Source organism: Macaca nemestrina, chromosome 4, assembly GCF_043159975.1.
Source record: "Macaca nemestrina isolate mMacNem1 chromosome 4, mMacNem.hap1, whole genome shotgun sequence".
Taxonomy (NCBI): Eukaryota; Metazoa; Chordata; class Mammalia; order Primates; family Cercopithecidae; genus Macaca; species Macaca nemestrina.
In genome coordinates, this window is record NC_092128.1 from 100680434 (window position 1) to 100708003 (window position 27570).

A 27570-nucleotide genomic window follows, 5' to 3' on the forward strand; every position below is an offset into this window, starting at 1 on the left:
TGATAGGCGTGAGCCACTGCGCCTGGCCTCTATGCCATACTTTCTACATCTATAAAATTGGGATGATAATATTAGTACCTCCTGAGCAGAGTTGTTTGAGAACAGTGTCTAAAGTAGGGGCAGCTTAGATAGTCTAAGCCACTGTCATTTTTCATCGTATCTCCTAACTTGTCTCCTTGCTTATAACCTCCACCTCACTCTTACTGTAAGTACTGAAGTGGGGGTACTAAATAGATCCAAAATGACTGCTTGGGGAGACTGACTCTAAGCCACTCTCTACCCAGCAGTCATGTTGGATCTATTTAAAATATAAGCCAGATCGTGTCACCACTATTCCCCAGCTCAGCTGAACTGACTTCCCATCTTTTATAATAAAACCTAAGCCCTTGCCTTGGCCTCAGGCCCCCACATGATCTACCTTCCTGCCACACAGAGCCTTCTAGTCCTCAGACGTGCCAAGTGCATTCCTGCCTCAAGGCCTTGGCTCTTGCATTCTGTCTGCCTAGAACCCTCTTGCCCCAGATCTTTACACAGCTGGCTCCTCGATACTCCCGAGGCCCAAGAGAAACCTTTCTGACGACATGTTCTTTCACCTCACCCTCTTTTATTCTTCCCATAGCACTCGTTAGACTTGGCATTCTCTTTTTGGTTTTCTGCCTCCCCAACTGGACTCTAAGCTTCATGAGAGCAGAGGCCTTGTCTGTGTTATCACTGTGTTCTGGCATTTGGAACAGCATCCAAACATGATGGGTGCTCAGTACATACCTGTAAGGATGAGTAAATTATAGTCTAGTGTAAAAGACATGTCAAATGTCAAGAATTCAGTTTCAAAGAATAATAATAATAACCATCACTTATGTTCAGTTTTTTATGTAGCAGACGCTGCTCTCGGCACTTTACATATGCCAACTCATTTAACTTTAGTACTCTCACAAGGCCATCTCTATAATTATCTCTGTTTTACAGAGGAAGAAACTGAGACATGGCAAACTTTACTAACTTTTCCACAGTTAATAAGTGGTAGAGCACCTTGAACTACAGCCCTGTATTGAATGCATGGCATCACAGGAGTGACAACAGGGGACCCCATCTAGACTGGGTTCAAGGGTCGCTTCTTATTGGGCCTCACAAAAATTCGTTGAGGTAAATATTATTGTTCCCACTTTATAGGCAAAGAAACTGAGGCTCAGGGAGTTTAAGGGGCTCATCCAGGACTGTACCACTAAGAAGTGACAGAGCAAGGACTTGAGCCCGGAGGCCTGTCCTCTCCACCATGCAGAATGGCCCACGGGTGGGGTCAGGCCAGTAGTTCCAGGGGCAAGAGATCAAGGACGCCTGTTTATTTTTCCTCCATTCTGGGTCCCTTGCACATACTTTCTCTATCTTGCTCCACAGCCCATCCCATCCATGCCGACCCTTGCCCCTCTGCCAGGGACCCCTCTCTGTGGGCCCCATCATCAGGGCCTGCGGTGAAACAAAGCTGCTAGTACCCTGTGTGTGGAGGGAGTTCAAGGGCATGGCCACCCTGCCTGGCTCTACAGGTTTGACAAGGGAGGGCTCCTGGCCCTGGTCAGTGGGATCTGCGGAGTCCTTTCTGCCAACTTGGAAGGTCCTTGGGGTCCTGGCAGGCTTGGAATGGGGTTTCAGCAGCCACTTGGATGCCAGATAAACAGAGGGGCACTCCTAGGCACGGAGCACCAGCTGCGTTCCTTCCTTGTCCTGGGCCACGAGAAATGAGGTCTCAGAACAAAGAGCACTGCCCTGCCCCTCTGGGGGCCTGGATGCTGATGACTGCGGGAGAGGAGGGATTCATTTCCCAGATTGCCCAGCCTTTCCTGTCAGCCCAGTCAGACACATGTTAGACTCTAACATTTTGTATAGTTTAATCCCTCCTCAGCACAAAGACAAAGGTAGTAATCATGATATTATTAAAGAAAAGGGCTTTATTTATGGAAGAACTGTGATTTAATTTTACACGTGTTTATAGAGGTGTGTGTGTGTATATATATATCCCCATTTGTGGTCTGAACACATCTTTATTATTAACTATGTGATCAAATAACAGCCTTCTTATTTTGGAGAAAGAAAATAGAACTTATTTAAATGAGATTGAGTCACGCTTATGTGGTGGTATAGTGGAGAGAAAGTACTTTCTTGTCTGATTTAAACTCTACCCTGTTTCCTCCTCTGTCAGATAGGGACGGTCATGCCTGTATTACATGATTAGCGTGAGGATGAAATGAGCTGTGCGTGTGACGTGCTCAGTAGACAGAAGGCATTCCACAATGGCGGCGCGTGTTCATACAGAGAGGTTATTTCTGGGAAAACGATAGGTCCTTTGTATATTCTTTGAGTGGTAGTCATGAGGAGAGTAGTTATGTTAATATGAGCTGAAGTAGATGGGAATAAGCGCTTTTTGGGCCCCTGCTAAATGAGAGTCGGTCTACAGGTTGTCTCCTGAAATCTTTAGATTCCCCCTTATTTTCCGTGACTTACAAATGAACGCACTGAGGCTCAGGTTAAACATTGTGCACAGAGTGTAGTTGAAAGGGTGTACACTCCTCCGTTGACATTCTGGCTCTGCCCTTGTTCCCTGTGTGACCAAAGGCAAGTTACTTAACCTCTTTGAGCCTCAGTTTCCTCACTGGTAAAATGGGTCAGTGGCTGACACACAGATTGGGTTAGTCCTAGGTGTGGCCAGCTGTGCTCTTCCCACCATGTGCAGAAATATGTTTTGAGGTGGGGCCGGGTGCGGTGGCTCACACCTGTAATCCCAGCACTTTGGGAGGCCGAGGCGGGCGGATCACCTGAGGTCAGGAATTCAAGACCAGCCTGGCCAACCTGGTGAAACCCTGTCTCTACTGAAAACACAGAAATTAGCTGGGCGTGGTGGTGCGTGCCTGTAATCCCAGCTACTTGGGAGGCTGAGGCAGGAGAATCACTTGATCCTGGGAGGCAGAGGTTGCAGTGAGGGGAGATCGCACCACTGTGTTCTAGCCTGGGTGACAGAGCAAGACTCCATCTTACAACAACAAACAAACAAACAAACAAAAAAAAAAAACAGAAAAAAAGAAATATGTTGGGAGGCATGTGGTGAATTGTGGCTTTTTTCTTTTGCTGCCGTCTGTTCCCAGGACAAGAATCAGGGTTTTGTTTTGTTATTTTGCTTTAGAGACGGGGTCTCACTCTTGCCCACGTTGGAGTACAGTGGTGTGATCAGAGCTCACCGTAACCTCGAACTCCTGGGCTGAAGCATCCTACTGCTTCATCCTGGCAAGTAGCCAGGACTACAGGTGTGCGCCACCATACCCAGCTGTTTTTGTTATTTTTTGTGGAGACTGGAATCTTGCTCTGTTGACCAGATGGTCTTGAACTCCTGGCCTCAAGCAACCCTTCCATTTTGGCCTCCCACAATGTTGGAATTACAGGTGTGAGCCGCCTGGCCAGGGATCCATTTTGGATTAAGACACACCAGTTCAAAACGGACTCCCTTGGTACCGAGTGGCAGAAAAGCCCCACTTCAGTACTACGGTAGGAGTGAGTCCCAGAGGGAGGAGACACAGGAGTGTGTTCTTCCCTCCCCTGCCACCCCCACCCCGCTTAAGCACCAGGAAGTCCAGCTTCTTACCCACCGGGACTTAGAATAGTAGGGGCGCACACATTGTGCTCCCCCAAAAATGTCTGTAGGATTGAATTACCTTAATGACCGGAGACCACGTTTTGGTAAACTGGATATTCCGATATACATTGTATAAAACAGGAAGGTGCTCATTTTCCTATTTGCAGGTGACATAGTTAATGTTGTCTTAGGCTGGGCGAACTTTTATGGTAAACTCTGGCCTGACTTCACAGGAAGAAGGGTCACAGATGGCCTGTAGTCAAGTCAAGGTTCTTATCGGATTTTCTGTAGGAAAGAGTAGACCACTCAGGCCAGGTTCGATGACAGCTACTTCACTGCAGCTCAGGCCAGCCTGAGGTTTGGAGTTGGCTATAGTCAGTAATGGCAATTGCTGAAGTTCTCCCGGAAAGATATTTAAATGTCACACCACCCCCAACCCCCTTCAAATGTGTAGTTAGCCAAAGTTCTTTTTTTTTTTTTTTTTTTTTGAGACGGAGTCTCACTCTGTCACCCAGGCTGGAGTGCAGTGGCGCGATCTGGGCTCACTGCAAGCTCCGCCTCCTGGGTTCACGCCATTCTCCTGCCTCAGCCTCCCGAGTAGCTGGGACTGCAGGCGCCCGCCACCACCACGGCCAGCTAATGTTTTGTATTTTTAGTAGAGACCGTGTTAGTAGTTCACCGTGTTAGCCAGGATGGTCTCGATCTCCTGACCTCGTGATCCGCCTGCCTCGGCCTCCCACAGTGCTGGGATTACAGGCTTGAGCCACCGCGCCTGGCCGTTAGCCAGAGTTCTGCTGTGCCCATGGTTCTCAAAGTGTGGTCCCAGAACCAGCCACATGAACATCACCTGGGAATTTGTTGGAAATACACATTCTCAGCTCACTGAATAGTTCATTAGCTAAATAAACTGATTACCCAGCAAAGGTGGATACATTTCTATTCTGTTATTGTGTTTGAGTGATACACTTTTCTCAGTTAACTTTGCAATTTAAACCCCCACCACCCCACTCTGATCCACACTGAAGCTGGAGAACCCCTGCTTCCCTTTAGTCCCTGAAGCCTTCCCAGGCATTTCTCCTTTTGTCCAAGGGAGGCCTGCAGGCTGCCAATGCTCTGACTACTGCCTTGTTGGAGAGTCAATATTTTCCATACCCAGATTCATGTTTGCCAGGGCATTGCATTGTTCAGAGCATTGTTGAGAGCTAGAGGTTCTCTGATTCCTGCTATAGTTTTTTTCCTGGTCAAAATGAGTATTTGGTTACAAATGCTTAAAATATTTGCCAAGTTGAAGTTACTGTGGCCACGCCCAGTACCACAGGACTCCGGGCCTTCAGTTGTCCATTTGTCTTTGTACAGGACTAGATCCTATTTTCAGGATCACCAGCCCTGCCCCTAGATGGTCTCTCTGCTCCCCTTGGTTTTGGAATGGGCCCTGTATCTTCCTAAGAGAATAACTGCTCTGCCCGCAACCCCCCGCCTGTTAATTTTCCCGAAGAGCACGTCTGTTTTATCTGTGGACACCACCTCGTGAGATTGATAGTACCTCTTTCTTTGCATGGGCTACTTAGAAAGCTTTGTTGGCAAATCTGTGTCCCATCTGTAGCAAGTAGCCAGGCCCTCATACCTTGCTGTTTGTCCTGGTCTCACCCTTGGATCTCATTTCTCTTCCTTTGTCTTTTTTTTTTTTTTTTCCCAATGACAGACTTATTTTTTTAGTTCATTTTGTCTTGTATCCCGTGATACTTTGCCAGCTGCCTTGATTCATTTTGAAAGGAAGGAATTTAAATGGAACACTTCCTTGTTATGAGATACAATGGATATGAGACAACTAGCATTTAGTAAATGATGTCTTTTAAGTGACCGTGTACACCCGGATCTGTCTGAGTCCAAACCCCATGCCACTCTATCATGTGGACAGGGATTCAGTTACAACATTTTTTAAACCTCAAAACCTAACAGAACTGGTAATACAGGTGGAGATAGCCAAATGAAGGCAGTTTAGACAGAAGGCCCTTTTGTGGATGTTAAGTCTTCCTTCAACATACAGTCCTAAATCGCTCTAAAAGGAGAGTAATGGAAATTGTGGCATGAACAATCTCTTCATGAGGTTAGAAATGCCTTAGAAACACTTAGCTAAATAAACTGTCTGATTACCAAGCAGTGGTGGCTACACTGCAATGTATGATTCTGTTATTGTTTGAGTGATATACTTTTCTAAGTTTACTTTGTAATTTGAAGCCCAGATGTACTTACTTTTTAACAAAGTAGGTTTACAAGCTTTTCATAAGTGCACCTGCTTCTGAATTAACCTCAACCCAAGTTGCCTCCGGCAGTGCTCTCAGTGAGTCACATTGGGTGTCTGATTTACTCATTGTATGACCATAGCCTTGTGGCAGATGGTAAGCCCACCCCTTCCCCTCTGTCTCCCCCATCCTCCTACAGATGCAAAGGGGGAAAGAAGGTACTTACGTCCACCATTTACTGAATATTCACTGCATGCCAGCCAGGCACTGCGCCAGGTACTTACTCAGCTTCAAGTTTTCTGAAATGTGGTGCTAGATGTTAATCCCCTCTTTAACTTGGGTAATAATTTGAAATAAGCTGGAACTTTTACACATTTGAGTATGAAAATGGATGCTGAGCCGAACTTACTAAAGTAGAACTTTTGTTGTTCTTGCAGAATCTCCACTGATTAAGAATCAAGTGGCATAATGGATATACAAGTGCTTTGGGCTATTATACTTTTGTACAATGGAAGAGACTATTACATAAATGATATTGTGGTGGTTTGACAGCTTTAAGGGCCTCTCATTAGTAGGGAAGAGCATTTGAGCTGTTCACTAAATAGAGAGCCCAGACGTTGTCTTTATTGGGTTGGGGAAGTCTCTAGAGAAGTCTTCTGGCATGAGAGCAACGTGTGTTGGAAATGGACCTTTACAACTATGAAACACAGATAATTGGGGTATAAAGATGGTATCTTGGCACCTAGTTATTCTCATTTGGATCTGGGGAGTATTTAAAGTCTGTAGGTGTAGAAACCCTGCAATGAGAAGAAAGGAGAGGAAATGTGTTTATTGAGTGATAGGGATATGGGGCAAGTGTGTGCTTGGCATGGACCATGTCTCCACATAAGACCATATCCTCCTATCTAGCCCCTGCATCTTGTTCTTATCTGCCAGATAGCTTTCTCCCAGACCTCAATACTTTTTTTTTTTTTTTTTTTTTTTTTTTTTGCCAGTGTTTAGCCATCATGGATCCGTCCCAACTAAAGAGTGATTCTTGTACCTGACAGATGCTCTGGTGTTACCCTGGTAACCCCATGTCCCTGACTCACTTAGATATGCAGGGCAGGATCTTCTGCATTAAGAATGCTCAAACCTGTTTCTTGGCCTTGTTCCAGATCTTTGAACATTTATGGGAGAGGCTTGCCTAGTCTTAAAGATGTGCTAAACTGGATATCCTCATATGGAAAAAAGCCTTACCCAGTCTTCAGAAAAAATAAAACCTAGACTGGGCATGGTGGCTCACGCCTATAATCCCAGCACTTTGGGAGGCTGAGGCAGGTGGATCAAGACTAGCCTGGGCAACATGGCGAAACCGTGTCTCTACCAAAAATACAAAAAAATCAGTCGGTTGTGGTGGTGCACACCTGTAGTTCCACCTACTTGGGAGGCCAAGCTGGGAGGGTCACTTGAGTCTGGGAGGCAGAGGTTGCAGTGAGTTAAGATCATGCCACTGCATTCCAGCCTGGGTAACAGAGCGAAACCCTGTCTTTAAAAAAAAGAAAAGAAAAGAAACAAAAAACCCAAAACCAATCTCCTCTTAGTATGTGTTAGATTGTGAAATGATGCTTCGGTATGATGTCCTCTTAAAGCATTTTAGGGAAGGGAAGTTTTCAGAAAGGCTTTGTTTTCCAGTGACATAGTGGTGACTTGGTGGGTTCTCTTAAGTTACTTGCATTTGGAAGTATATTTACCACCATGCCCACTCACAGGCCAATCTGGGTAAAGAATGTCTTGTTCCAAGTTAATGCTTACAAACTATGCTTAATTAATCTTTCAGCCATAGCTGAAAGCAAAGTTAAGGATTTTGAAGGCAAAGGCTCTGGTTTCTCCTTCCCATGTCTGAAAACCGCCCTTAGCCTGCACAAGGTGAACAGTGGAAATCATTGGTGAGGAATGGCCACCCCCTGCCCTCTTTACTGTGTAGGAGCACATCTGATGACGAAAGAGCAGGTGAGGTATGGACCAAAAGCTTGGGGGCGTCTATAGATTAGACATTTTTTTCATACCTTTCAACACAAATCAAGAATGAATGTATGAATTTTACGTAGAATGGAGGCCTTCTTCAGATTCGTGTCATTAAGAAAATCTGCTTGACTTTTCTGAACTTCACACTGAGTGTAGTGACTTTGTGTCTTTGTTTTCTCCTTCCACCGCCCATGGGCACGCAGCACGTGTGGAGTGAGAGCGAGGACTGCCTGCCTTTCTTGCAGCTAGCACAGGATTACATCTCCTCCTGCGGCAAGAAGACGCTCCACGAAGTCCTGGAAAAAGTCTTCAAGTCTTTCAGACCTGTAGGTGCCTGCTTGGCTTCTAACCACAGCTTGTTTTCTATGGTGATTGTGTTTAGAATAACAGGGGTGGTGGGGAAGGTGGGCAAAACCTGGGATGACTAATTGTTTTTCTCTTGTCTGCCCTGTGGCTTAGAGATAGCAGCCAGTATAGGGAGGGGTGGGAGGAGAGGGACGGGATGTGACACAGCTGTTTGCTGCAGGGATGATGGTTATTTCTAGCATCACTTGAGTTGAGAATCCCTGATGGGGGGGAAGCAAACAGATCCTTTATGAGACAACTGAGTATTCCTGTTCTCCTCCAGGAGACTTAGAACCATGGCACTTGCAAGCCCGATGGAGGTTCTTTTATAATAGTGGGGCCTATATTTGGGGATTGCTGGGAAGCTGTATACAGGTTATATTAATACCTCCACGTTTGTGGGTATGGAAAGGGATGAAACTGGATACTGGCTCTATTCTATTTTTAAAAAGTCTCTTATATTAGCTTACTGTTGCTTTGTTTTCCCCTTTTGGGATTTAGGAATGTGTATTTCTGTGGCTAGCTGACAGTCTGTTTTCATTCTAGCTGATAAACCTTTAAAATGAATACTGACTTCTATTTTGAATATTATCTACTTCTTTCTATCTTCATTGGAAGATAAAGTCCCATCACCAGTGTCTCAATGTTTCCCCTAAGTTCAGTTCCCTGCCCACTGTAAATACTGCACATGTTCAATGGTATTTGCTAGAATTTCTATTTATTTTTTCAAATCTGTTTTAATGCTGTCTCCTCTGCTGCATTTTCCAAGCTTTTATCCTGTTTCTTTGAACATAGTAGGCTTGGTTGCATAGTAGACTGTGTCTGATGATACTTCATTTTGTAAGTCTGTTTGGTCTTCTTTTGTTTCTGCTAGTTCTCAGACCTGGTATGTTGTTTCTCTGTGTGTGGGATTATCTCTGGGTACTAGTTACTGTATTTGAAAGTTTACATGTAGGAATAAAGCAAGGCCTGAGATGACAGTACCTTCCTCCAGAGAAGATTTTTGTTTGCTTCTGTCAGGACTTGGGGGCCTATTAGTCTGAGACACCTTAGCACAGTGTAAGGCTTGTGGTTCTCCGATGGCTCCCGGGGGTGAGAAGGCAGGATGCGGGTCTGGCCTCCTGTGGCTCCTCCTCGTTCTGAGGGTGTGGGCCTCTGGGGGCTTAGCTTCAAGTGGGGATGGTGTACAGTCTGCTCCTTTGGAAGACCCTGGACTTTCACTTTGGTCCCTCTAGCTGTTAGAGTAGCACGAGAAAGCAGTGAAGTTTCTAGCTGCTTCTTCCAGGTCAACAAATGCCCTCAGGACAAAAGCAGCTTTTTATATTTGGCTTACCTCTCCTGGTTCATACTTTATATTTAAGAAGCTGTTTTTCATATTTAATTCAGCTTTTTTAGTCATTCTCAATGAAAGAGTTGGGCCCAGTCACTTTGTGCACCATTATAAGAAGTGGGATTTCACTGGCTTTTGTCACTCTGATTTGCTTAAGCAAATGATAGAAATCAAATAGAGTGACAAAAGTCACTGAAATCCCTTTTTTGTTTGTTAATTTTCTAAGCCAGTTTGGCACATTCAAAATAGAGACTTGACTTAAAAGTACCAGTCTGTCCCACATTCATTCATTCATTCAATAAATATGTATTGGGTACCCACTAGGCACATGGCACTGTGTACTGCATTGTTCCTGGCACTGGAACTAAAGCATGAGAAGCTTAGATCTCACAGAGCCTGTGCTCCAGTGGGGGGAGACAGGATAGACAAGGACACATGTAATGTTGTGAAATGATGCTAGTGATTAAGTGCCAAAGAGAAAGGAATCAGGGAACGGGGTAAAAAGTGTCAGGGGTCCTGGAATTTTTGAGTAGGGAACCAGGGAAGGCTTTGCTGAGAAGGTAACATTTGAGGAAAAACTTGGAGTAGAGAGTGGGCCATGAGGAAATCTAGGGGAATAGCATTTTCGGTAGAGAAAGCAGCAGGTATGAAGGCTTGGGGTTGGACGACACCTGTGTCCAGGGAGCAGGAGCAGCCAGTGTAGCTGAAGGAAGTAGAGAGAGGTGAGCCGGAGGAATTCCAGGAGTCTTGCAGTCACAGAAGGACATGGGCTCTTACTCTGGGGTGATGGGGAGCCCCCCAAGGGGTTAGGCAGAAGAGGGATGTGACCTGACTTCACGTCTTGAAAGTCTCTCTCTGATGACTGTTGAGAATAGGCTGTGTAAGGAGGGACAGATTGGCCACTGAGGAGGCCATTGCTGTCATCCAGGTGAGAAATAGTGGTGGCCTGGACTGGAACAGTCACGGCGGAGGTGGGGTGAGGGGTTGGATTCTGGAGATACCTTGAGAGTAGACCCAGCTGGACTTGCTGGTGGATCAGAAGTGGGATGTGGGAAAAAGGGAGAGAAGGGGGACTCCTGAGTTTCTTGTCCAAGCAGTGAAGGGAATGGCCTAGCCATCTACTGAGATGGGGAAGGCTGCAGGGGTGGTTGGTGGGGAGTTTGGGGTTGGTAATGTCAGAGCTCAGTTGTGGACATGTCAGTGTTGTAAATGCCTGTTAGACATCGAAGAAGGGAGATCACATTAGGCAAAATTAAAAAGAAATGGATTCCTCTAAATTTTAACTAGAAGAATACCTGTTGGCTAATGCGGTTCGCTTTGCAGCAGGTTTCCTCGCAGGGGCTCACTCACTGGCCTGCCGCCGGCTGCTCTTTGTGGGTGTTGTCTGTGGTGGCAGGCAGCCTCCCCTCCCTGCAGGACTGGCTCACCTGGGAAGGGGAGCTCCAGCCGGGAGTCACTGTGCTGTTTTTCTTTACCAGGTCTCCGGTTGTGTTTTGGAAACCAGGCTAGCCACATGTAAACGAGGAAACAAACGTGGTCCAAAAGAAACCTGGATGCGTAGCTGAAGCAGTTGGATTGGTTGAGGGTGTTCTTTCAGGTGGCGCTGAGATGTGTCACGCGGGCCCACAGCTTTGATTTGCTGTAGCTGAGCTTCCAGGTTTCGTTTCTGAAGTGGAGCTTTACCTTGTGGGCAGGGATGTGGCTCCCCAGGTGAGGAGGCCTTGACCTGGCACAGCACGCCCTTTGGTGAGGAGGTTTATGGGCTGGGCCGCCCTCTGGCAGGGCCTGTTTGCCCGAGGGCAAGGCTGGTGGGAGGCACCTTCCGGGGCTGGTAAAGATGGAGTGCTGAAGGCCTCAGGTTTCTCCCAGTCAGGATGTGCCCCAGACTGGATGAGAAGGAGCGCCACAAACCCGAATAAAGGACCACAGAGATCCCTGGAGAAACTTTGATACACTCCACCTCCACCAAATAGAGCACTGCTTCCCGATGGCACCATGTATCTGTTTGTTTTATATAAGGGAGCTTTGTTAAAAATAAGACATAGGTAAGGGTTTTGTTGCTGTTATCACAGTTGAAAGTATCTGTTGAAGAAACGCTTACCCAAATGCTATAGCTTATCAAGTGGTTAAACCAGCACATCATTTCCCTGAAAATACACGGGAGTCTCATCAATCCATGCAGCTGCTTTTGTGTTTATCCTGGGCCAGCCCCAGGAGGAGGGTTTTTGCCTTTCTCTTAGAGCAGCCCCATCCCGGGCTCTGCACGCCTCTTTTCCCTTGGCCACCCCATTGCCAGCCCTTTCCCCCTGCAGGCTCTTCAGAGAGGTCAGTTGCTATTTGTTGATGGCCTTCTACTGTCCTTTGGAACATCAGTCAGACAAATTCAGTTAACTTTGCTGAAGCTTGGGCACTCTTGCATCCATAGGCCAAAAGAGGGGTATCACCTCTGGCCTTCCTCAGCGGTCCTGCCCACAAAGCTAAAGCTATGCCACTTTATTTAGCACTCTTTTTACACTTTCAACATACAAACTTTGGGCCGGGCATGGTGGCACATGTGTGTGATCCTAACACTTTGGGAGGCTGAGGTGGCAGGATCTCTTGAGTCCAGGAGTTTGAGACCAGCTTGGGCAACATAGTGAGAACCTATCTCTACAAAAAATAAAAACACCACACCAGGTGTGGTGGCACTCTTGTGGTCCTAACTACTTGGGAGGCTGAGGTGAGAGGATAGCTTGAGCCCAGGAAGTGGAGGTTGCAGTGACCCATGATTGTACCGTCGTGCTGCAGCCTGGGTGACAGCGTGAGAGCTGTTTAAAAAAATGAAAAAGAAATACAGACTTCATAGCTATACACATTATCCCCCTCTCACTTGCTAGCCTTCCCCCTAACTGAAATAATCAATGTCTCAAAGTTTCCGCTCCCCCCAAGAAATCTGTTGCTGGATTTGAACGTTTAAGAAAAGGTCTCCTTTTTTCATTTAAGCCATCTTACTCTTTTATCTTTCCTCTACTTCATCATGTTTTCAACAAAATGTATCAGTCTTCTGCTGTTGCCACAACACTGCTTCGAAGGCGAGGGGCCAGGCCTAGGAGGCCCAGGTCTTGCCCTCAAGGAGTGGACTTTCTGGTAGGAGAGACGGCCACGTAAATGTACAGGAGAACCCCATCACAAGACAGAGCATGCATTTGGGTCCAGATACTCCTCTAGATGCTGTGCATGGCAAGTGAGGAAGTCCTATTCCCTGCTCTGCCTACTGCACTCTACTGATTCTTGGGGGAGCTGTTTCTATGAGCATGTTCTGCAGGGGGTTGCTTGTCATCTCTTAACCCAATTACAAGGGAACAGATACAACAGTCATGAAGAACCCAAGCTCTGTTGGCAGGCTACCTGGATTTAAAGTCTCAGTTCTACCACTTGCTGGCTGTGTGACCTTAGACAAGTTACTTAACCTCTCTGTTTTTCAGTTCATTTGTAAAATTAGAAAATTAATGATGATAGTTCCCTTAGGGTTGCAGTGAAGATTAATGGAGTTTTTGTTGGATACTCAGTACAGTGTGTTACCCATGGTAGGCACTAAGTCATTGTTAGTATGATGTGGATGGGATGAGGATACTAGACAAAATACTGTGGAGAAGTGAGCAGGTTACCGTTTGGGGGAACCTTAGATTATTGGTGAAGAGAGAAAACAATTTGCTAAGTGATTTCAACATGAAAAGGCATTAGAAGGGCAAGTCAAAAGTTTATCAACATTGGTTTTGGTAAAATTACAAACATTCACTGAGCACCTGATCCACACGACTCACTGTGTTAGGGGCTAGGACTCCAAGGAGGACCAATGGATGCTCCTGTCCTCCCAGAGGGCCACGTGGCCAAAGCGCTCAGGGTTACGGATAATTTTTATTTTCTTCTTTTCCACATTTTCTAAGTTTTCTGTGATCACATTATCAGAAAATATATTTTTTAATGAAACTCTGTGGCTTCCAGTGTATTCGAAGTACTAGGAGTATCAGTGTGAGCAGGCTCATTGAGGAACAAAGCCAGGCAGTGGCTTCATGAGGAGGTGGGACTGAAGAATAGCAGGACCTAGATGTGCTCAGAGCAGGGGCAGGGCTGGCCCAGGAGGAAGTCCAGGAAGGGTCCATCTTGGCTGCCTCAGCTCTATTTCCTTAGAAATGGCTCCATGTGGTGGAAGGTAGACCTGCTCTGCCCTGTCTTGCTCCCATGCCGTTTGGCCTCTAACAGGTACACTTGGCCTCAGTGCCCCCACCTTTAAAATGGGGGCACTACTGATTTAGCTGTCTTGTGGATTCATGGGGAACTTTGAAATCAGACTGAGAACCCAAAGGATTGTCAAAACCCAGACACTCTTAAATTTAGTCTCAGTTTCTGGCTTCTAACAGGTATTAGGAAATGTTTATTGGATGGGTAATTGAGTGTGGATTCTGCTGGCCATCTTCCCTCGAGTGACCCACACTCCACTCCAGTGACTTGCTAATGTTGATGACTCAGAGAGGTATGATTTTTACCTATTTTTCTTGCTACTGTCATATCCAAATGGCACATGTATGCAAATGACAATGCCAGGCAGGCTGTTGTTGGCCCCCGCGAGCAGGTACTGCTACTTGTAGTGGTTTCAGAAACCCCCATCTATCACTTTGGTAAGTGTGAGTTGGATAATCATCAGAGCCTTGCATTTTTCTTAAGTGACCCTCCGTTGACAGTTGCTGGTCATATGTGATTGAGCTAGAGAATGAAACAATGGCTATGGACCTAAATAATGGTGATCATGCCGTTCAGTTTTCCCCACCATCTTTTCATGTTTTATATTTAATGTCAACTGACAGACTTACTGCTGGGTGGAAAACAGTTTACAAGGGAAGAAATAGCCTACTATTTCCAATTTAGCAGCAAAACTAGATTTTATCTTTGCCCTTTCGAATCCTCTCAAAGTGTTACGGGCTTAACAAGGAGCTATTGCTTCCTCGAGTGTATTCTTCTCCTTACCAACACTGTGAACGTTAGGGTCCTGAGTCCCCTATTGCCCTTGCAGTTTTGTGTGCTGTTTGGTTGCTGCTGCTTCCACGGCCCACCCTGGAGGTGGATCCTGTGGTGCTTGTAGATTCTCACTCAGTTGGCCCAAGTCCTCTCCCTGGGGTTGCTGCGTGACTCTGCGTTTCTTCTCTCAAGAAGGAGAGACATTTCTGCCAGAAAAATCCCCCTAATTCTAGTTCACTGGCATGAGCAAGATTGGTATTTTCAGTTTGCCACGAGTGGCTGGAGAGCTGCGGGTTAGATCCCACAGGAAAATCCTGTGTCCCAGAAAAAGTCCAATTCTTGCCTCTACTCATGGAGTCTGGTCAAGAGCCTGGAAAAGAGAAAGAATCCACCTGTGAGAAGCTGCCTGGGTGGGTCAGGGAAAGTTTGATGCGAAAAGATTATGCACACATGTGGGTTTCATAATAAACATTGAATGTTGACAGTTTCTCTTTTTTTTTTTTCTTTTTTCCTTTTTTTTTTTTTTTTTTAATCACTCACGTTATGAACATTCAAACCATTCTCTTTTTGAGAAAGTATGATGGCCTCAAAAGGTAAGAGAGTGCCTCCTCCTGCCCATTGTGCTACATCCATCTTGCCACCCTTTTTTCCTTAGGGTCAGGACCCCACCAGGGGTTTCTGCATCCTGCCAGCATCATGATCATGAAGATAAATGGTGCCACATTTCCCAAATACTTTAGAGTTCTACCACCCTTGGCTCTTGGACTAACAGTATCCCCATCACCTGGGAGTCTGTTAGGGATGCAGAATCGGGTCCAACTTGAGACCTGTTGAATCAGCATCTGCATTTGAGGTAGATTGCTGAGCACATTATCCACACCACATAGTTAAGAAGAGAGACTGCTTAAGGGGAGTCCCTGGAAGGTGCATACAAGGATCTCTGAAGCCACAGGGCACGTGCTCGATGCACCAAAGCCACGGTTGATTGGCTGTGCTCTCCAGGGCATAGACACCACCTCCCCTTCTTTTATGAAGACCCTCTAGGCCACTGTGCTGAGTGCCCCCTCCAGAGACAGCAGCTGCTGAATGCCAGCTCAATATGACCTCGCGTAGTTTACACTATTATCCAAAAGACCTGGAGTTGGCTCTACAGATAACAGATACTCTCTTGGGCCTGAGGAGCTGAATTCTCCAGAGTTGGCAGCTCTGCCTTTCGGGTGCAACCTGTTTGGATGCATGGGCCCCAGCAGTGCTTATGTGATCACCGATAGCGCAAAGGAAGCTTTGTGGACAGCAAGACCCGGAAATGCCAACTCTCTTGTCCAGAGTGAGCATAAACTCTTTTTCCCAGTCAACTGAAAAAAAATTCACTGAAATAGGAATAAATGATTATAACTGTCAGGGATAATTTAAATATACCAGTCACTTTCATTTTTTGGCCCACCTTTTCGGTATGAGAATGTGTGGTTGCAGTAAAAGCCAGGGCTCCAGAATTCTTCCCAGTCTGTGTGTATGCCTGTCTCTTCTTCTTGACTGTTGAAAATTGGGATCCAGAAGTTAAATTTAGACTTGCCAACCATAGGTGGGATTGAGTATAGAGGTGAGGATGCTAGATTACTACATATCTGTATGATATGTCCCTTAGAATTCCAGGCAGTCTATTTCTGGTGCTTCCTATCCATGCTTCCAAATTGTCCCTCCTCATAAATGTGGACATTAGCATTTCATATTGCTTTTTAAAAAAAGATTTATTCCCCAGTGGAAAACATTGAAACCTCCAGCTAATAGGAATAGCATTAACAGCTGAATGGGAGTCTCCTGGGTGGCCTGGTGGGTAGGGGTGTGAAGTCTGCTATCAGATCACCCCGGTTTGAATTGAATCCTGGCTCTGCCACTTACTGGGTGACTCTGGGCAAGTTACTCAACCTGTCCAGGTCTTATCTGTAAAAGGGGGACAATAAAACTGTCCAACACAAGGTTATTATGAGGAGCAAAGGAATTAATGTGTGTAATTCTGCTTACGACAGTGCGTTTGCTGTGCCAAACCCCCTTTTTATTTTATTTTATTTTATTCTAATCTATTTTATTTTATTTTATTTTATTTTATTTTTTAGATGGAGTCTTGCTCTGTCACCCAGGCTGGAGTGCAATGGCACGATCTTGGCTCACTACAACCTCTATCTTCCTGGTTCAAGTGATTCTCTCATCTCTGCCTCCCGAGGAGCTGGGACTACAGGCACACGCCACCACCCCCAACTAATTTTCATATATTTAGTAGAGATGGGGTTTCACCATGTTGGCCAGGCTGGTCTCGAACTCCTGTCCTCAAGTGATCTGCCCGCCTCGGCCTCCCAAAGTGCTGGGATTACAGATGTGAGCCACTGTGCCTGGCCTTAACCTCAGTAGGGAAGGCACCAGGTTCAAGAGGCCAAAGAAGAGACCCAGAGCCAGCAAATGAGACATGGGGTTTTACTGTACTGACATACAGGGGAGAGAGTCCAGCGGCAGGGGCTGGGCAGGAGAATTGCCTTACATGCAGTCCAGTGGCGGCAGGCTGGACCGAAGAACCACGTGGTCCCGTGGTGGTGGGCTGGGCAGGAAAACTGCAACCTCCTGCAATCAGTGTGCAGTGTATATAGGATTTTCACTCAACACCCTCCTGCTAATGACCTCCACCTGGCAACATTCATTTAACCCAGAACACAGGGCCAATTTTAATCCTCTATAATGACCCATGTTCCCTGGGATAGGCCATAGGCTCACGTGTTTCTACTCTCTTCGCCACTCCCGGATTCCCTAGCTCCTTAGAGATAATATAACTAGATTACATTACGTTACGTTACGTTACATCACATCACATATAGTTACGTAGGGCTCCATAGTTTGCAGATCATGGCTGCCTTCAATCTCTCATGTCAACTCCATAGTTACTATGTGAGATAGAGCGGGTATCGTGGCTCCCGCTTTACAGAGGACACTGAGGCTCAGCAAGGTGGTGACTTGGCAGAGGTCCCCAGCTAACTAGTGATCTGGCCTCTGGACTCTAGTGTCAGTGTCTTTTTCCACACACCCTCTCAATAAATCTGTAGACCCTACACTAAGATGCCTCAAAAGTCCAGAAGGCCACAGAGAACTGCCTCTCCTCTTTCCCCTTTCCAGAAGGGCAGTGAGTGAGCAGCTCTTGAAAGAGCAGTCAGAAAACTTCCAGCCCAGGGACCTGTCAGTAAGTGCGTTGGTTTCATCTGAGGTAAGGTAGGGAGCTGGAAAAAGGAACAGCAGAAGAGAGGTGGTCATGGCTACATGCTTGGTTTCCTGGGTCTTTTTCAATAAGGCACCCTAAGCTGAAGAGAGGGAGGGTATTTAGTGCTACCTATGGTTTGGGTCAATATGAATCACCTAGGGGTGTTATGGAACAGAATCACCCATGGTACGTCTCTTTCGGATAAAGACGGCAAAGATGCAGATGCACACCTCAGCTGCACCCTTTTCATCCAGGACAGCCATTGCTAGTTGGCCACAATGTTTTCCATGGGGTCTTAGAATCCTCCTGAAACTCCAGGCAGCCTCTCCCTGTCAGGTCTGTTAAGTGAGAGGAAACCAACTGGTCATTTGTGTTTTAGTGACATCCCTTCAGTACAATGAACAGTTATATATATATTGTTCAGGTGTTTAGGTAATTTTGCAGCTCCCGGTGGTGGCAATAGTATTTCTATTTTACCAGCTATTTAAATGTTACCACTTACTCGACACTTTCACCTTGCTGTGTCATTGAGCAGCTCTCCAAATAAAAAATTGACCACCAAGTATAGTCATCAACGTGCCTTATGACTAGCCATCTTTTCTCTCTTGAGAGGCAAACTTTGTTTTTTATTCCATTTATGAAAATCTGGAAGGGAGACAGGAGCTGGAAAAAGAGACTTGCTTCTCCCAAGCACACTCAAGATCGGAGCACCCACTCCAGGGAGCTGAGAGCGCTCTTCCTGCCCTTCCCCTCTACGTCCACAGAGTCTCTGAGGCAGCTGCAACATGCCCAGCTCTAAGGGGCGAGCATGTGTCTGCAGTTGGCTGTGTACGCCTTGGCAGGCCACGTGCAGTGTGACCAACAATGCCTAGCAGATGATTTTGTCCTGAATGTGTTCATAGGGCGCTGGGAGACCTGGGAGAGCTGCAGCTGGAGAACTTCAGAGTGAAGGCATTATTTTCATCAGGACTCCCTTTCCCTTTCCCCATTTCAGCAGTGGGAGGGAGTGAGAGGAAGGGGGTGACAGGACACTAGGGAGGCAATGCAATTGAACAGAATGGTCAGTCTTCTTTTTACTGTCTTGATGCAGTTAGTGTTTAGATCACTGGGGCCACTCAGTGAAGGTGCTTGAAAGTGATGGCCCTGGACACCCCTGTGTAAGAAGTCCTTGGGCCACAAGCAGACTGTAGATCTAATGAAGGCACCAGGAGACAGAAGCCTGGTTATCACAGGCAGGCCTGACAGCCAGGGCTGTGGCTTCCTGCCTGCACCAGGAGGTGGTGTTCTTATTGATGAGGCCTAGCAAATGGCACTTGGTTTCTAACCAAAGACCAGCCAGTGCTTTAAAAAAAAAAATGTTTATTTTGAACTTCCCACATAATTATACAGCAATTGGAAAATGCAAAAAGATAAAAAGGAAAAAATTACCCATAATCTCACAATCTTTAAAAAAAAAGGCTTAAAATTTGAGTGTATTTTACTGAAGTCTTTTTTCTATGCATATGTGTATAAATTTTAAGAACTCTGGATCAGGTGTGGTGGCTCATGCTTATAATCCCAGCACTTTGGGAGGCCAGGGCAGGAGGATTGCTTGAGTCCAGGTGTTGGAGACCAGCTTGGGCAACATAGTGAGACCCTGTCTCTATTAAAAATATGTAAATATATATACACACACACATATATAAAGAAACTCTGGGCCGGGTGTTGTGGCTCATGCCTGTAATCCCAACATTTTGGGAGGCTGAGGCAGGCAGATCACGAGATCAGGAGATCGAGACCACCCTGGCCAACATGGTGAAACCGTATCTCTACTAAAAATACAAAAATTAGCTGGGCGTGGTGGTATGCGCGTGTAGTCCCAGCTACTCAAGAGGCTGAGGCAGGAGAATTGCTTAAACCCTGGAATTAGAGATTGTGGTGAGCTGAGATTGCGCCACTGCACTCCAACCTGGCAACAGAGCGAGACTCCGTCTCAAAACAAACAAGAAAAACTCTGTATCATAATAAAAGTGCTGTTTTGTCATGCTCTTTTTACACTTATGTGCATCTTTTTTATGTCATGTCATTCAAAAATGCCATTTTGAGTGGATATATAAGATTCCATTTCAGTAACACCATAACCATTTTGCTGTTGAACATTTTAGTTGTCTCTACATTTTTAGAAATGTGTTACAAATAATAGCACCAATGAATAATAGCACCATGTGGTTTTAGGACAGAAAATACAGAATCAGTTTTTGACATCTTGGTGGGACAGTCAGCACAGTTCATTTCATACTACTGCTGACATCCCAGATGTGTGTGCGGGCACATAGCTAGCTCTCTGTGCATATGTGGTGCCACATTTTGATACTTAAAAATAGAGACTGTCCAGGCTCCCCAGTAAAACCTAGCTCTTTGGGCACTCATCCATTGAAGGATTGACATTTCTGTCTAACAAGTTTATGAAAATCATTATAGGGGTGGTTGATGGGGAAGTCTGCAGCTGCTGAGTTAAGTGCTGTTTACTGTGGATCTGATGCCTTTGGTTGTCTTCCTGCCTGTGGTCCATTTGGTGCTCACAGCTGCTTTTCTCTTGTTCTCTCCCTGTAGTTACTGGGGCTTCCGGATGCAGATGACGATGCGTTTGAAGAGTACAGTGCTGACGTGGAAGAAGAGGAGCCAGAGGCAGACCACCCCCAGATGGGGATCAGCCAGCAGTAAATCTGGGGGCTCCCCTGAGAAGCAGAGTGAGCCCCACGGTAACCTAGGCGGGGTCACTGTCCCTCCTGGGTTAGCATTTTGCATTAGCACTTCGAAATAGGACGTCTGGCTCCCAGCATCCAAATTAAAATGAAATACCTTTTTAACGACCACAAAATATCTGTGATGAGCTTTGCTCAGAAGTGACCTGAATTTCACTCCCGCTTCAGTGGGGTTTCTATGGAGTTGTCTTGGTAGCCTTTGCCATTTTGAATTTAGAGTCCATTTTGTGGCTGACTATTCTCTTGAGTTTATGTTGGAGAATTAACATTCGCTGACTCGAATGTAGAGAACTCTGAATGTATTAAGGATATGTTTTGAGTCCTCACAGGTGACCTTACTGAGGGAAAGCATGGCAGAGAAGAAATGCAGTCTGCACTTTTTATGTACTTTTTAAGTGTCCGTAAGTGAAAGGTTTCGCTTATAAAGCATGAATTTTAATATCTAGTCATTAAACTGCACAAGTGCAAATACAAGGGCAGGAAAGGATAATCACTTAGCTTTGGAGTAAGAGGGTAAGAGAGGCCCAGAAGCCTTTAAGTGTTTTGCCATTACTAAGTTACCTGGGTATGTAGCGACTGGTTCGTGGTTAGGTGTAAATGTTACTTGCTTGTTCGATTGCTTCAAAACATGCTAATTCCAAAGCCACTTTAAAAGTCTATAGTGGAAAATATAGATAGGGTGAAAGATATAATTTATTGATTTTTAAAGCTGTTTATAAGCCGTCCCACGTATAAAATGAAACATTTTACCTTCTCTCTTTCTAATGAGATGGCCACTTGTTAAATCATGAAAACATCCAGAATCCAAGTGCCACTTAAACTTTGAAGCCATAGTTAAATTTGATAGAAAAGTAAACCAGGATTAAAAGTTCTTACAAATATAATAGAATCCTTCTTTACTTTTTAAGTCTTTTATTTAAAAAAAAAAAAAAAAAAGCCAAGAAAAGGATTCCATTGTGTAATTTATTTAAAAATTTAATCACATATCTCGAGGGACTTAATTGTGGTGTATTTGTAAAGGGACATGAAGGTAGGAATCTTTTAATCGTGGGTTAGCTTGGTTAAAAGGGGACGTTTTAATAATCAAGATACTCAGACAACTCACAGAAACAACTTCTGTAATAACTGGAAATACTGCTGTTATCATTTCGCCAACAATTACTTACTGGGGAAATCCTTTGTAATGCTAACATGGAATTATTCTTGGACCCTTCTGCATCCCTGGTTCTAGTAACTTAGGATGTGGAATGCCTCCTCTACAACACTAGATTAAACCTAACATCTGGGGTGGGTACGTTTAAACAGTCACACATGTGCCTGTTAGGTTGTCACAGTTTTGAATTAAAAACAAGCAGTAGCAGCAGAGGCCACAGAACTTATGGGAGTCTTGTATATCTTCCAGGCATGTCGGTGTAAACCTGATTGTCTCGACATTCTCTGTTTAATTGATTGGTGCTGTGAGGAGTTCGGCTGCTCGTGGTAAAACAGCGTACTCCAGTTTTAAGTCATCGGGTAAAATAATAGTACAGTGGTTTCCATCTGTGCTTCAGTACCCACTTTCTGTTCTTTTCTTGAAAAGTCATACTAAAGGTTAATTTCAAGTAAAATGAATTTCCTTCTGAGTAGCCTATTAGTAAAACACAACTTAGTGTTTCTTCCATTGGGGTGAGCATATTCTGCCCTTTGCAGCCCTGCCTGTGTTCTGATTGGCTCCATTCATGAGCAAAGGTGATTGTGAGCTGTATATTACATAGATGTCGCCCAGGTTTTGTAACCTCCATTTTAATGCAGTAAGCCCACAAGAATGACTTCTGCAAGTGAAATGAGGAAGCTTCACTAGCTTGCTCCATTGGAAGGTAAACTGAAATTTTATACATTGAAGCTTAAAATCCAAATTTACATATGTTTGGAAATGGAATGGACATTAACATAAAATGTATTTTATCAAAAAAGTGTTTAGACTTTGACCAAATACATGTTGGTATTATCATGTTAATGTTCTCTGTTTATAAAAATTGAGTGGAGATAGACTCAGCCATTCTGTGGGCTGATGAGAATTCTGGGCTTTGTTTTGCACCAGGGGTAGGAGACAGAGAACATGTCCGTATGTTACTTAATTTCCATTGCAAAATCCCAAACAGCATTAGCAGATCGAATTGTTTCCCCTAAAACTTCCTTTTTCTGAATGTGTACACATCCCTTCTTGCGCTCACACACTTGCCCACACACTCACTTCTTCCTGCGCTGTGGCTGCTCTAAGCAGGGCTGTGCATGGTGCAAAGCTGCAGTCAGTGAGCCTGGCAGCCTGTGGTTTCTGTTATGGAAATGGTTCCATGGTGAAACATGCCCCTGACCCTTCACAGACTTACACGTATACTCACCAGGAGGTGGCAGCGGTGTGGGAGGAGTGTTGACCTTGGACGCAGGAGAGACACCTGGGTTCTAGTTCCAAGTCGGCAAAGGATTGTGTGACCTTGACAAGTCAGTTAACTGATCGTGAACAAGGGGCGTTCGCCCTTCCAGCTGTAAACACTGCCCTTCTGTGCCTGCCTTATGTGTGTGTGTGAGTAAGGAGCAACAGTCAAGGAAACTTTTAGGGATTCGAGAAGAAAATACATGCGGGATCTTGCCCAGGTGCTGCCTTTAGGATGCTGACCCCCGCACTACCTTAGAACATGTTGGTCTGTGAGTGCCCAAACCCCTGAGGGCTCGATCTCATGGGGCTGATGAAATTCTCTTCCTTAAAGGAAAGGGAAAGGTGAGGCCCCAGAGGACTTATCTCAGCTGTATATGCTCTGCCTGTGGAGACATGGCTTTTCTTTGTGTCATGGCAGACTGGGGCTTTGGAAGTGGTGTGTGTTTATCTTACCCGAGAGCGGAAGATGTGTAGGAAGAACAGCTGGAAGAAAGTGAAAGATGAGTACCAGTACTTTTTGCCATGTTATCCAGTAGAGAGAAAGTGACAGTGAAAGTAAAGAGAGAGAGAAAGTGTGTGTGTGTGTGTGTATGTGAGAGAGAGAAAGAGAGAGAATGAGGAATGCTTGATTGCTTGCTGATCACTGGGCCAGCTCTGAAATCCGAAATCATGCCTTGATAACATTACAAAACCGTGATCCTGGGTTTGAGTGAATCCTAGAGACTTTGTTATGGCTGCCTGGTTTCCTCAGCCTGATCACCATGTCGAGCAGACGTCAAGGAATCAGAGTGAAGTACGGAGCCAGGGAGGGAGGTGAGGCCCCGCGCAGTGCCTGTCACCACTGTGGATTCACCTGCACTCAGGTGTCCATTCCTGTCTCCCAAGCCCAAAGCAGCACATGATGCAATTTGTTTTCCAACAAGCAGAGTGTGAAAATTCTCTTATGTAGGGATCCTCCTTGTGTCCTGGTGCCAGAATTAGGTTTCCAGTGTACTTCACGAAAACTTCTCTCCTTTATAGTTGCTGTCATTTTTCATGTATAAACAGAAACCGTCTCTAGCACAATATATTTTTGAATATTGTTTCTGTTTCTTAAGAGCACAATGTATATGGACCAAGGGGAGCTGTGGTCCCAAGTGTCACTGGAATTTATATTTTAGGAATAGGCTTTGCATGTTAAAATTCACAAGTTGGGAAACTGGTATGAACAGATCTGATTTCCCACAGAGAGGCATGAAGGAATAGGTGGGACTTAACTTGGGGTGGGAGGAGATGAATGAAGGAAAATGGGAGAGTTGGGGTCTGACAGTTACCACCTGAGCCCCAGGAAAACTGTTTTCATTTTCACGGCTCTCTCACTGGGGGCCTGCTTTCCTCAAAGGAACTGACTGTATGTTGAGAGGCAATGCCTTGTGTTGGCATGGCTTTGCCACTGTAAAGGTGCCCCCCAGCCAAGGAGACCAACAGGGACCCTGCTCATCTGGTGGGTATCTTTCCTTCAGTAAAACCAGCTGCCAGCCTGAGAAACCTGTCTTTCCCAAGCGCAGGCAGATCTGAGAGGGGCTCCAGGCATCTGGCGGGTAAATCACAAAGCAAACTTGGGTCTCCTTGGCAGCAGGGAGGAAGCAGGAGTGCCCCCTCAGGCCAGAGGGCAGGGCCCACCTCCTCACCGTGCTTCAGGGTTGTAGAAAGAGCACAATTAATGCTCAAGCGATCACAGACCCCTCTCCCCTGCAGTGGGTGTTAGCTCCAAAGAGATGCCATTGCCGATCGCCCAGTCTTCGGAGAAGCCTAAAATTTCTTTGAATTAAAAACTGATCCTCTTTCATAAAGACCCAGTCACTTCTCCCAGTTTAGTGATAACAGGTATGACACAAGAAGCTGAAGTCTTTTAGATTTTATGGAGAGTAGTTCTGAAACCTGCCAGAATGCTGGTAGCCTGTGGTGTCCATGGCGATGGGTGTCCATGGTAAAATATCTATAGCTCCTGCTTAGCGGGCAAATTGTTAAATAATATGTTGCCTTTTATATTTTTATTTAAATCTGGATTACAAAAATATAGTACCCATGAGCATTTCATGTTAGAAACCCCATTTAAAGCACTGTAAGGCTGAATAGGCACAAGCGATTAAAAGTATATGCCAGGCCACATAAAAAGAAATGTTTTAATTTGCTTAGAGCTGTATTCAAGTTGTTCGGCACCAGAGAGAAAGCTGACAGTCTGTTCTTTGTAAACTGCCTTTTCCTGTTTTTCTGTTTTGTTTTGTTTCTCGAGTTTCATTTTTTACTAAGCCCCTTCTGATACCTAGGCAGATAAAGATAAGAGCAGTGCTCGGTACAAATGTCAGCTCTGAAGAGGAGGAAGTCAATCTTCAATGCTAGGGCAGATCTTCACTATCCATGGTCCAGTCTTAATTTGAGCATGAGAGCAAAATTTAGTCATCTACACAAGAAGCAAAAGCAAGGAATAGTTGTTGAGCTTTTGTTTTTTGGTTGTTTCTTTCTTTTTTTTTTTTTTTAAGGCAAGAAGTGTTGCCGGTAGGGTATGTGTGCTTTCTTTAAGAAGTCTTCCTATTTCCTTTCAAAGAAATCTCTTGTAAATTACAAAACTGTGAAATGGGTTGCCAAAAACTGTTGCCCTTCGTTAGATGCTTCAAACAGTGTAAATCCTGTACTGCACCCTGTCCACCTCTGCTCCCTCCTCCCTCCCCTGAGATTGAGGACCTCATCCGACCATGTAATTACCATTCGCTTGCTATTAAAGAGCCTTTCAAACTCTGGTGGTGTTTGCCTCTTTTTTTTCTGCCTCCACAATGTTTGGTCCTAAAGGACACCTAATGTGGCTTATAAATGAAGAACAAGGAGTAAAGGACCGGCAGCTCGCTGTGTGGTTGCTGTGTGTGAGGAGGCTGGGGGAAGAGAGGGAGGAGCTGGTGACATGAAACACTGCCATTGTTCAAAGATTAATCATTTCTGTGTGATGCATTCATATGTCTATTCTGATGCTATAACTGGTAGTTAGTAATTTTCTTCTTTGAACCAATACTTTAGTTTTGTGTTTGAGAATCCTATTTTTTTCTAGCCTACTTAGGAATTCTTTGTGGCATCAATTAGAAATCTGTATTCTGTGGTCATTCTATGACATGACACCATGTCTCCACCACCTTCCTCCTGGTTATTTATTCACTAAACATGGCATTTAAATAACTTATCTGGAAGTTGATGGTAAGTTCTGTTATTTGATTAAGAGCAAGTTTCTTTCTCCAAATGAATGGGTCTCCATAGAGAGACCCATTAGATTCGATTAGATTTGAGATTGGCTTCACAGGCACAGCATAAAGGCTTGTGTGTATGTTAGATAGTGTGTGGTCCTTTGTTTTCGATGCCGCTGTTAGAGATTGTACTCAAGTGGTGAGCTGTGTGTCAGCATTTCCAATCCCGCTCGGCTAAGGTAGTGGTGCAGCAGCGGGGCAGGCGAAGCCTTACTGATGGACTGCCTTTGTTACAGTTATTCTATCCGTCTCAGAGATAGAGTTCATAAAATGCAGGTTGACTCCTTTAAGTGCAGGGACTGGTGTTAAAAATACCCACGTTTCCCCCTCGTAATCATTCTGAAATCAGTGGCCGAGGGCAAGAGGTTCTAGCCCAGACTCCTCCTGGGCTGACTGTGGCCCTAGGCATGTCCCTTCCCCACCCCACCCCATTTCCGGCTTTGTTTCCTCATCTGTAAAAATAAAGAGTGGGGGACTTGTCCCTGAGTTCCCTTTGGGCACTAGCCCTGACTTGTCTAGGGGAGTCAGGAGTCAGTAGGGAGGACAAGAAACACAGTTATGGAAACACTCACAAAACCAGGGTGGGGCGGCCAGGATTGGCAAAACTGTCCTGGGATTCTGAAGCCCTTTTCCCTAGGATCCCTTTTGGAATTGAAGACGCCAGCTGATACTGTGGCTGTGTGTTAGCCCGAATGCTTATGTCCCTGCACATTTCTTCTGCCTTCCCACACCTTCCTTCTCTTCGTGAAAGTAATAAGGAGTCAGAACTACAACAAAATGAAATTGGGGTGTTTAGCTTAGGGATGTAATCAACAGTCTCACTCCCTTTAGAAATTAGCCTTGTTTCCATAGTGAAGTTGGGCCGAGTGGGATCCTCCATTGTCCTAGAGTTCATTGTGTACAGGTGTGGGTTGAAGGACAACAAAATAAAACCAGACCCACCACCCAGCATTTAGACCCCACACCGGGGCTGGACTAGGAGGACTTGGTGTCCGTGTACCCGAGTGTCTGTCGGGGTGGCGTTGGCCGGTGCCCTGCCAAATCGGAGTGAATGAACATTCCTGTCTCTATTTAGCAGACTTGGCCCTTTGGAAACGCAAGAAATGCATCCTGAAAAAGCTGGCACTGTGCTTCCCTCTTAGGGCCACCATAGGCAAAACAATTCGAAGTACTTTCCCTGTCTCTGACCCTCCTTTTTTCCTTTTTGGAGTAAACAATGACACTTGTAATGATCTGGGCAAGTTTTAATTAGGCAGTCAAGGAACAAGGTAGGCATTTTTTAAGGGATCATTTAAAGTAACAAATATTTTATCCTTATTTTGTAGGGAAATATGGCAATAAATGTACAGTGTAAAAAC

General features: G+C 45.3%; 1 protein-coding gene across 2 annotated transcripts in view; it reads left to right on the plus strand.

The window, feature by feature from the left end:
- Positions 1-25718, plus strand: part of LOC105475802 (maturin, neural progenitor differentiation regulator homolog) — a 29369-nt gene extending 3651 nt beyond the window's left edge. Inside the window, exons 2-4 of one of the 2 annotated variants that reach the window (XM_011731320.2) lie at positions 8073-8195; positions 20373-20521; positions 21927-22135. In XM_011731320.2, the coding sequence (XP_011729622.2) occupies positions 8073-8195; positions 20373-20483 (234 nt within the window). In that variant the 3' untranslated portion in view covers positions 20484-20521; positions 21927-22135. Of the gene's footprint in view, positions 1-8072; positions 8196-20372 lie in introns of both variants that reach the window. The other variant, XM_011731319.2, reaches the window with a different exon arrangement.
- Positions 25719-27570: the final 1852 nt, after the last annotated feature.